The 11,906-nt window shown below is 35.7% G+C and overlaps 1 protein-coding gene across 6 annotated transcripts in view; it reads left to right on the forward strand.

Annotated features, from left to right (window-relative positions):
* The window catches only part of CCDC178 (coiled-coil domain containing 178), a 525,224-nt gene that overhangs the window by 480,504 nt on the left and 32,814 nt on the right, over positions 1-11,906 (forward strand). For all 6 annotated transcript variants that reach the window (XM_023207480.2, XM_031934542.1, XM_031934544.1 and 3 more), the window contains one exon: positions 6,380-6,514. In XM_023207480.2, the coding sequence (XP_023063248.1) occupies positions 6,380-6,514 (135 nt within the window). The remainder of the gene's footprint in view (positions 1-6,379; positions 6,515-11,906) is intronic.

Genomic DNA, 11,906 nt, shown 5'->3' on the forward strand with positions numbered 1-11,906 from the left:
TTTTATTTTATTTTATTTTATTTTATTTTATTTTATTTTATTTTATTTTATTTGAGACAGGGTCTAACTATGTTGCTTAAGATGGTTTTGAATTCTTGAGCTCAAGTGATCCTCTTTGCCTTGGCCTCACAAAGTGCTGGGATTACAGACATGAGCCACCATATATGGCCAGTGTGTTTATTTTAAATGCTGTGGTTTAGGGTATAAACATACCATAATGTATTTTTTATTACTTCAAAGACTATTAGATTGTTTCCATCTTTACTATAGCAAGTAATGCTGTAAATGGAAAGTATTTTATGTTTTTCCCTGAGTACATATGACATTTTTTTTGAAAGCCATATATCTCAAACTTTAGCATACATTAGAATCACCTAGAGATCTTGATAAAACACTGATTGCTGGCCCCAAGGTTTCTGATTCAGGGAGTCTGAATGACTGTATTTCTAACATTCTGAGGTGATACTGATCCTGATGGTCTGGGAACCACATGCTGAGAATTGCTGGTCTAGAGTATGTAGCTTAAAGTATAATTTCTGGATCAAAGGGAAAGTACAACTTCTTTTTCAATATGAAATAATAAATTGTTCTCCAAAGTTTTTGTATCAAATTATACATAAATTTGAACAGCACATGACTTTAATTTTTTCACATCTTTACCAAAATTTGATATTGACAGATTTTGTTAGTATTTGACAATCTGATGAGTTTGAATTTTATTTATTCATATCCTACTATTAAAGTTGAATACCTTTTCAAATGTTTTCAGGCCAAATGGCTTTCCTTTTATGTTAATTGCCGATATGTATAATTTGCCCATTTTTTTCTGGTATACTGTTTCTATTTTTATTATTGACTTATAAGGGCTTTTTATATGTTAAAGAAATTAATCCTTGTCTGCTGTGTTATTAAAATCTTCTCTAAACCTGCAGCTTATATGGTTACTATGTTTAAATTTAACCTAAAAAAATTAAATGTGGTTTGATTTGTCAGTTTTTTTCCATTAGAAGTTATCATTTTAATTTTTATTTAAAAATTCTTCCTTTCCTCAAAGGCATAAAGTTGTGTCATGTTTTTTAAAAAATTGTTAAAGGTTAACTCTCCTCATTTCAATCTACTTTGCTTTTATTTTCTGTATGTTGTGAGTTAAGGATCTCATTTTATTTTATTTTGCATGGAGATAGCCAATTATTAGCCATCCTTTCCACACTGATTTGTAGTGATATCTCTGTTATGTGTTACATTTTATATGCATGTGTCTATTACTCAGCTCTCTTTGCTGATCAAATGCTCTCTTTGGATGATCCCAATATTACTCTTAATTCCTACAGCTGTAAGATAAATTGTATATATCACATGTCAAATTTTCAGGCTTGTTCTCCTGTTTCACAGTTGTCTCATTAAATATTCTCAGTCCTTTGTTCTTCCATGTGAATTTTAGATCAACTTTCATAAAGCCTGATGAGATTATAGACTACTCTGTGGAAAACTGATTTATCCATGACACTCTTTTCTCATATATGACCACACTGTACCTCTAGATTTATTCAGTCGTTATTCTTCAAAATATTTTGTAACTTTATAAAATCTTGCCCATTTTTAAATAGATATCAACCTAAGTACCTTTCATTTTATTTTATGGTAATAAATAGGATTTTTCTATTATAATTCAAAATTTGTCATATTGATTTATAAAAATGGGTCGGGTGCGGCGAGTCATGCCTGTGGTTAGGAGCTCAAAGCCAGCCTGCCCAACATGGCGAAACCCTGTCTCTACTAAAAACACAAAAATTAGCCCGGCGTGGTGGGAGGTCGCCTATAATCCCAATTACTTGGGAGGCTGAGACAGCAGAATCTCTTGAACCCAGGAGGCAATGTTGCAGTGAACTGAGATCCCACCATTGCACTCCAGCCTGGGCGACAGAGCAAGACTCTGTCTCAAAAAAAAAAAAAAAAAAGTTATTAATTTTTCAGTGCAGATATTATAGGCAGAAAGTTCCTAAACCCTAATCACCTCCTTTTTTTTTTTTTTTTTTTTAAGACGGAGTCTCGCTCTGTCTCCCAGGCTGGAGTGCAGTGGTGCTATCTTGGCTCACTGCAACTTCCGCCTCCCTGGTTCAAGGGATTCTCCTGCCTCAGCCTCCTGGGTAGCTGGGCCTATAGGCGACCGCCACTGTGCCCGGCTAATTTTTGTATTTTTAGTAAAGACTGGGTTTCACCATGTTAGTCAGGCTGGTCTGGAACTCCTGATCTCACGTGATCCACCCACTCGGCCTCCCAAAGTGCTGGGATTACAGACGTGAGCCACCGTGCCCGGCCTTTTTTCTAACTCATAGCTATCTTTTGTCCTTCTATTTTTTTATTGCCTTGACAAGAATCAGCAATACAGTTTTAAAAAGCGGTATTGATTTCTGATGTCCTTATTTTATTTTGCCCGACATCCATAGGAAGATTTCTGACATTTATTTAGTAAAATGTTTGATGGAAGTTTTTGGTTTATACCCTTTATCAGGTAAACTTTTATCAGCTCAAGTTGAGTCCATTTTAATAAACATTTATTGAACGATCACTGTCTGCTGACATCTTAAAATGGGGTTTTTTCATAATCACTTTCCTAAAATAATTGTTGTCATAGCTATTTGATATAATCAATCATTCTTCGCAGCATCTTAGTTGTTTTTTCCTTAAATATTCTTTTGAATAGTCTTACTGTCTTTCGTGTGTAAATGTGTTTGTGTGCATATGTAATTTTATTGAATGCTGGTTCTTCTCTCTTTAAGATTGTCTTTAATTCTTCCTTTTTCTGGTTCTTGTTTTTCCATAGGCCTATTTAGCTATTGATTTCCGCTCCCCCCTGCCCTCCCAAAAAAAAAACCTCTTTTTTGAGATATTACTCTCTCTTAGTTGATCCTTAAAAAAACTTCTCTGTTTAAGAGGCTTCAGTTAACATGTGAACATGGATAAATTCAAGGCCCTTATGGCTACCTCAAGCTAGAATACAGACAACTGAATAAAAATAGACACTGCATACAGCTGCTTCTCCTCATTTGACTTGTGGCTGTAGAAAACATTACTATTCAGTTTGCTTTGTTTACACATGCTGAAGAGCTCCCACTTGTAAAATTTGCCTTGTTGTTAAGGAATTCCTCTACAGCTCATCTTTCCCTTACTTGCTCTTTGTCATATGTGTGGCTATTCTAATAGTATTAATTTATTATTTTCTTTGACAAACAAATCTTGGTTCATAGGTGTAGTTCCAAGTATCCTATGATCTCTTGGGGGAAATAAGGTATTCTGAGAGCTAAGCTGGCTCCAAAAAACTGCAGCCTTGAAATAAGAAAAATACTAGAGAAAATTAAAGTGGTATTTTGCTGTAGGTGACTTTTCACTGAGATATCTGATTCCACTCAGTAAGGCTAAGAGTTCATCCTACAGCCATTCTTTCAAAATCGTTTATTTCTGGCTTATTGCTGTAAACTTTTCTTGTCTTGATAGTCTATTGTCCAATTTCTGTACAAGGTAGGCTTCCATTTGTTGTTGTCTTAAAAATTCCAAATTACAACGAACTAGTAAGGTAAGGTCTGTGGTAGACAATAATTAGAAAACCTTCTCTATGTGATAAGGTTTTATCATGCACTTCTTACTAATATCTAACAAGCATACATAAATGTTCATTTTGGATCACAGCCTATTTTCCAGGAATCTCTGTGGCAAAGGTTTACAGAACCCTTGGGTGTTTCCAGCAGTCTTTATGACTATCCTTTATCTGGAAGTGACTGTTAAAATATCAGAGAGAGAAAGAGAAAAGCCATTGAACTTTAAGTGATATGGCATCATGGTTAATAACTTAAACTTGAAGTTAGACAGAAGTAAATAACCTAAAGCAAGTTAACCTCTTTAAAATATAGATTTCTCAGCTGTACACTGGGGTTAATCAAAGAAGCTATCTCAGCAGGCCCACAATCAACCTATGAACTGTGTTGTTTAAATAAGTCACATTGAAAAGAATGGAGAAAGTTGACAGATTATTTGTCTTTGTTAAGAAAATATCAAAAATCTAATCTCTTCAGAGCCTCTACCCACAACAGACAATTTATAGTTAAGCTTCATTTAGCAAATTGCATTTATCTATTAGATTATGGCCCTTTCATTCAGGATGTTTACCTCAGCAAACAATATATTTAGGTAGTGTATAAAGAACTATACTGCAATATGTATTTCAAAATATGTTTCCACATGTAATTTCAGAAATGAGCTGGCCTGTTAGTAAAAATGATTGATAATTTTAGTTAAGCAGGTAAAATTTCCTTCACACTCATTTCCATTTTAGCCCTTTAAAAAAATCTGTAAGTTGCAAGGTCATATTTTAATAATGAAGACCGGTATAAAAATCACACAAATTTCAACATATATATGCTATGAAATTATTTTCAGGAATATTTGTCATGGTTTTTTTCTTCTGTTATTAATGTTTACTTGACACTAAACGTCAGCTTCTCTAGCCTTGCCCACTGTTTGCAATTGAAGTAATTTCTAATTTAAATATACATGTGCTCTGCATCTTACTGTTAAAGCAAATTTAATTAATATTATTTAAATCTTTGATGTATACATTAGGTAATACAGGGCCAGTGCTAACTCCTATGGACCATTCGTGAACCCTCAATACCTAGATCCTTCCCCTGTCGCTGAACAATAATTAAAGTCTTAATATGACTCTTTATGTAGTTGTGAACATACACAATGAACTAAACTTTTCAAATGCCTTAATGAGTATATCAAGATACAGCATATCTCCCCCTGTTGACTGTCAGGCTTAGCTTATGCTAAAGAAAACACCATTTTTTTTTAAGTTAGACAAAATTTGTCTTCAAATAATGCTAAGTTTTAATTTAATAGCCCAAATTATCTGAAATGCACACAAACTGGTTCTGGACAATGTAATTCAGCATTTAGTAAACTGAAATATCCATAGTTTTCAAAGTCTTTTCTTCTTCCTAATCAACTAGCCAAAAATAGAGGCTTTATTTTCCTGGAAACCAAACATAAATACGTATGTATTGTTTATAACAATGCATAATGAGGATAATGATGTTAAACAATTTACATGCAACACCAAGTATTTAGTTAAGTGAATTCTTTTATTGAAATATATCTACAAAAGAGTTCCCAAATTTTACACACTCCTTATTGATGTTTTACAGAGGATCCTGTATATGTAACCCACCAAATAGCCACATTTTTAACATGTTTTTATTCTAGTATGAGGAAGTATTTTATATAAAAATTGTGTTTGATATTACATGTTTGGATGTAAATTTTGTTTTTTCATTCTGCAAAATATGCTAGAAAGGAACTGATATCAGCAATTATCCACATTCCCAAAACCAAGAGTTTTCAGTGACATAATATATTATATTGTATAAACATATGATATATACATTCATTATAAATATATAACATAAGCACTCATTATAAATGTTTGGGATTTTTAAAAAATTGTTTTTACTGTTAATTTTATGTTTATCCCTGTGAAAATGCCTTATTATAATTGTGTACCGCGTGCCTACGGTAACTGTTGAAGAGCAAATGTACATTGTTTTGATAAAACATCCACTGTTTTCTGTTGGTTTTTATATTAAATTTCCAAATGATCTATCATATGTCATAGGCAAATTCTTTCTTTTTCTGTACAGATCCTGTATTAAACATGTCACTTCTTAACACCGCGTCCTCTATGCTTTAGTGCAGTGAGATGTTTCCATGTCACATGGTCAGAGGGAGGTAGATTAATAGGGAGTTCTAGCTGGAAACTTCTTCCTTGTTATTGTTCTCCCTCAGCAGTTGATGGCTAAGTTAATTCTCTTTAGTTTTGTCATGCTCTAAAGCACACATTGCCAAGCAATGGTAAGCTTTATGAGAAAAAAAAGCAGTGATGGTGTCCATCAAAGTCTTAAAGTTGCATTTTTAAACTTTGGCTTGACCTGATGTGCCATTCAAAACGGCTTCAAAAGATGATTTTTTTCAAGAAAGGTTCAATATGTCCCGAGGCTATCGGTTTTGAGTTAAACTGGGTGAAGTAGAAATATTTTACTCATCAGCTTTGCAGTCACAGAGTTTGCCTCAGCTAGAACAAAACTGCTGAGGCATTTAGAGAAAATTAACCCCCCATCCTGGCGGCCAGATGTGACTGGTTTCTGATGAATGCACATGAGTGGGCTGAAAAATCAAGAGACTGTGAAATTCCTGTCAGGTCCGTACAGTGCAGAATGGGCTATTGACTGCTTTCTATATTTCTCTCCATCATTCTTCTTGAACACTGCCATTAATTTCCTCTCCTCCTCTAACTTGTGTTTTCTCCCCTCCCTCTTGCCTTTAGCTCTGTCAGCTGCAGAGAAGGATGCACAGGCTGTGGCAGGAGCACTTCAAACTGGTGGTCCTCTTCAGCCAGATGAGGCTGGCCAACTTCCAGACAGACTCTCAGGAGAGTATTCAGAAAATATTAGCTGTGCAGGTAGGTGACTGCAGGGAAGTAGGAAAGATCATTCTGATCTAGACTGAAAAGCAAATGATGGGTAGTGTGATGAAGCATTAAAACCATATCCCATCAGAGTTTTATAAATTTTTAACCTCTTTAATAAACTGGAATTGCATGAAGGATGAATTCAGTAAGTTAGCACATATACTATGCATACTTTGGGGGGAAAGGGAGATTGGACTTATTTCTCACAAACCTCGGAACAGATTTTTATTAATACATTTGGTATAAATAGTATTTTTTTTCAAATCTTCAGGCTTTGCAGATGTCATCCAGCTGTTTAAAAGATGTTGACACAAGATACTGTGTGCTGCTTTTGTGCAAAATGCACTTCAGTGAAAATAACCCTCTTATGTTTACTTAGTTTAACTGTTGTCTTTCCTTTTCTATTTTGCAAGAGGTTCATCCTAAGCAGATTTGGAGATGACTTTATTTGAAAGATAAGTAACTTGAGACTAGAAAGTAGCTGTGGTTCTAGATGCATGTGAGATTTTACTCCTTGTTTCAATAAAAATATTTAGCAGATACACTGTTTCATTTTAAGAATGATATATTTTAGAAACCCACATTAACTATGTGAAGACAATTCTTAAATATTACTCAAACTTTTAAAAAATTAATGTTTTACACTATTAAATGTTACTACATGCATAAAACATGACCTCCCAAAGAAAAACACATACTACCTTATTCTATTAAGTTACTTATAGTAACTTATACTATAACATACTACTTACTCTATTAAGTAACAAAAACTAGAATGCCTGTTCTATGGAAAACAAAAACATAAAATCACACTTTTCAGTAATATGAAATGAATGCTGAACCCTAAACCAAATCTTTTTCTAAACATTTTATTATACATGCACTTCATATTGCTTTTAACTTGAGTAAAGAAGATTTTGCAAAACACTTGAAAAGCTATGAAGCTATTTCAAATTTCATTCCTGCTGTTGTCCTTTTTTTTGGTATTTTCTTCTGAGGATTGTGTGTGTGTGCACTTTATATAGGGGATGTATTGATAATGGGTTATAACAAAAAATTTAAAATAATTGAAGAAAAAGGAAGATTTTGAAAGGCAGTGCTTACCACATGTAGATTTAATCAAAATTTATGTACAAGCTTGAGTACAAACTACAATTGCATTATTTTAGAAGTCAGGAGCGTCTTCTTTTCCTTAAGTCTGTTAAAATGTAACACATTATACGGTGGCTAGAACCTGTGAATCTCTTTTAAATATTTAAAGGTAATCTGCATGTTCTAATTAGTATCTTAGAAAAATCTATATTTTTGTCCAAATGGTCTTAAAAATCTACAAATGATAAATTCTCACTGTGAATTATTATGTATTTTCAAATATTTAAAATGTCATTAGAAATTATTTGAATATCAGTAAAGTGATTCTCTAATTCATACCTTTCAATAATCCTTGTTTTAATTTTTATGAGAATTTCACCAACATACAGTTTATCAAAGTTGATTTTAAATTACTTATTTGTATGGCTGTTACATAACAGTGGGAATGAAGGGATGGGATAGGATTGGTAAGGAAACTCAACTACTCAGCATCCAGAGACACAGCAGCAGCATAAATTAGTGCCTTATTTTCTTATCTATTGGAGATGGCTTCCATTTAGAATATTTCAGTTTTGGCTTTCAATAAAAATGTGAGAATACAATTTTCAAAATCTTGCCACAAAACAGTAGAAATATGCAATCCTCTGGGGAAAGAAACATCAAGGCTACAACCTTCAGCATGGTACACAACAACCTTCCTGACCAGCTCATGCTAATCTTCCCAGCTTCATCTTCTGTCTGCTTCAGTTCTTTAGTATGTTTCAGCCACTCCACAATTCTTACTAATTAAGAAACTTGCTGTGAAACACTTTCTTCCTTTTTTGTGCTTATACTGTTCCCTGTTTCTGCAATGCTCATTTTTATCTTGCCTGTTTAAAAACACCTGACCATCAAGCTACGATTGACTTTCTTCACAGAATTAGAAGAAAAAACTTATTTAAATTTCATATGGCACCAAAGAATAGCCCGTAGAGCCAAGACAATCGTAACCAAAAAGAACAAAACTGGAGGCATTACGCTACCTGACTTCAAACTATACTACAAGGCTACAATAACCAAGACAGCATGGTACTGTTACCAAAACAGATATATAAACCAGTGGAACAGAGCAGAGACCTCAGAAATAACACCACACATCTACAACCATCTGATCTTTGACAAACCTCAGAAAAACAAGCAATTGGGAAATGATTCCCTTTTTAATAAATGGTGCTGGGAAAACTGGCTAACCATATACAGAAAACTGAAACTGGACCCCTTCCTTATACCTTATACAAAAATTAGCTCAAAATGAAGTGAAGACTTAAATGTAAAACCCAAAGCCATAAAACCCCTTAGAGAAAACCTAGCAATACCATCCATGACATAGGCATGGACAAAGACTTCGTGACTAAAACACCAAAAGCAATTGCAAAAAAAGCCAAAATTGGCAAATAGGATCTAATTAAACTAAAGAGCTTCTGCACAGCAAAAGAAACTGACATTAGAGTGAAGAGGCAACCTACACAATGGAAAAAATGTTTGGGATCTACCCATCAGACAAAAGTCTAATATCCAGAATCCACAAGGAGCTTAAACAAATTAACAAGAAAAAAACAACCTGATGAAAATGTGGGAAAAGGATATGAACAGACGCTTCTCAAAAGATGACATTTATGTGGCCAAAAAACATACAAAAAAAGCTCATCATCATTGATCATTAGAGAAATGCAAATCTAAACCACAATGAGATGCCATCTCAAGCCAGTCAGAATGATGATTATTAAAAAGTCAGGAAACAACAGATGCTGGTGAGGCTGTGGAGAAATAGGAATGCTTTTACATTTTTGATGGGAGTGTAAATTAGTTCAGCCATTGTGGATGACAGTGTGGCAATTCCTCAAGGATCTAGAACTGGAAATACCATTTGACCCAGCAATCCCAATATTGGGTATATACCCAAAGGATTATAAATCATTCTGCTATAAAGATGATGCACACGTATGTTTCTTGCAGCACTGTTTACAATAGCAAAGACTTGGAACCAGCCCAAATGCCCATCAGTGATGGACTGGATAAAGAAAATGTGGCACATATACACCATGGAATACCATGCAGCCGTAAAAAAGAATGAGATCATGTCCTTTGCAGGGACATGGATGAAGCTGGAAACCATCATTCTCAGCAAACTAACATCAGAACAGAAAACGAAACACGTGTGTTCTCACTTGTAAGTGGGAGTTGAACAATGAGAACACCTGGACACAAAGAGGGGAACAACACAAACCAGGGTCTGTAGTGGGGTGGGTGCTCTCCCCTTGATGGAGAGCATTAGGACAAATACCTATTGCACGCAGGGCTTAAAATCTAGATGATGGGTTGACACGTGCAGCAAACCACCATGGCACATGTATATTTATGTAACCTGAACATTTTGCACATGTATCCCAGAACTTAAAGTAAAATAAAAAAATATATATATAAATGAATAAACAAAAACACCTGATCCAATTCAATAACTTCCTCTACAAAATGATTCTGCGTCCTTCCCCCACCTTTCTGTGCAAGATGAATTAAATTCAACCTTGAGTTCCTACTGTACCCTGTACATACACACAAACCACAATTATATTTTCAGCAGCTAACCCCTCCTACATGTTGCTTGTCCTCCTTCCTGGAAGATTCTAAGTTCCTTCAGGCCTTTATACCATCAGTGAAAGAAATCCTTTCAATTCTCCCTGGGTTGTATTTTAAGGTGTATCATAGCAAGGCGACTAGGGGGCTTGATAATACCCTATGTCTGTCTTGTTTTCACTTATATTCAATTTTTTCTTAAAAGGAAAACATGCTAGAGTGACTTAATATATTTATGAGTGAGTCTGCAGGTGTCAATGTATACGATGTGATCCAACATGACTAAAAATTGCATAACAGACCAGATGCTACTGGTTTTCATTTTCCTGTGGCTTAGTATCTCCATTCCTTTAAGTGCCAATGTCAGGGGGTTCTAAATAATGTTTAATATTCTGAAGGTAGTATTAAAATGATGCCATAAGATTTTGGTGAACAATTCGATGCGAAAATCATTTGATGAAGGTTTTGAAAAGTAAATTGTACATAACCAATATTGAGGAAAAGCAATTAAAAAATCAGTTCAACAGAAAAAAAGAAGTTTTGTTTTATCCTTAGCCTTGGAACAATTCCTTACAGGGCCATACAAAGGCGTGATTGGCAGATCTACAGTTGGCAGAAAACCAGGTGGGCCAGATAAGCTTTTGAATTACGTGATCAAGCAGAAACCAATAAGATGAGCTATAACTGAAGCAAAGAATTGGTGTATTTGACTTTGAAGCCCTTTATATGAAAAAGATTTAGAGATTTCAGTTGACCGCAGTTCTGATATGAGTCTAAGTGAGCTACTATAAACTTAGAACCAAAGACCTGTCCCAGCCCTAGTAATCACAGACAACTTCTTGACTCTGACAGTGTATGGCATATTTTATATGAGGTCCTAACTTCATGTCAGAGCTCTTATGAAGTATTATTATCGTTTCCTTTCTCCTCCCATTATTTTTTATTTTTACTTAATCCTGTGATATTTATTAACTTTTTGGCATGTTATTTGGAAAAAGACTGAGCATTAGCAAATCATTTAAATGAGAGAGTGGGGGGCGGAGCAAGGTGGCCGAATAGGAACAGCTCCAGTCTCCATCTGGCAGCGCGAGCGACACAGAAGACCGGTGATTTCTGCATTTTCAACTGAAGTACTGGGGTCATCTCACTCGGGAGTGCTGAACAATCGGTGCTTGTCAGCTGCTGCAGCCTGACCAGCGAGAGCTGAAGCAGGGCGAGGCATCGCCTCACCTGGGAAGCGCAAGGGGGAAGGGAGTCCCTTTTCCTAGCCAGGGGAACTGAGACACACAACACCTGGAAAATCGGGTAACTCCCACCCCAATACTGCACTGTAAGCACACCGGCACACCAGGAGAATATATCCCATACCTGGCCGAAGGGTCCCACGCCCACGGAGCCTCCCTCCTTGCTAACACAGCAGTCTGCGGCAATCTAACCGCAAGGCAGCAGCGAGGCTGGGGGAGGGACGCCCACCATCGCTGAGGCTTAAGTAGGTAAACAAAGCCGCTGGGAAGCTCGAACTGGGTGGAGCTCACAGCAGCTCAAGGAAACCTGCCTGTCTCTGTAGACTCCGCCTCTGGGGACAGGGTACAGCTAAAAAATAACGGGAAGCAGCAGAGGCCTGTGCAGATGCGAACGACTCTGTCTGACAGCTTTGAAGAGAGCAGTGGATCTCCCA

This window comes from Piliocolobus tephrosceles, chromosome 18, assembly GCF_002776525.5.
Source record: "Piliocolobus tephrosceles isolate RC106 chromosome 18, ASM277652v3, whole genome shotgun sequence".
Taxonomy (NCBI): Eukaryota; Metazoa; Chordata; class Mammalia; order Primates; family Cercopithecidae; genus Piliocolobus; species Piliocolobus tephrosceles.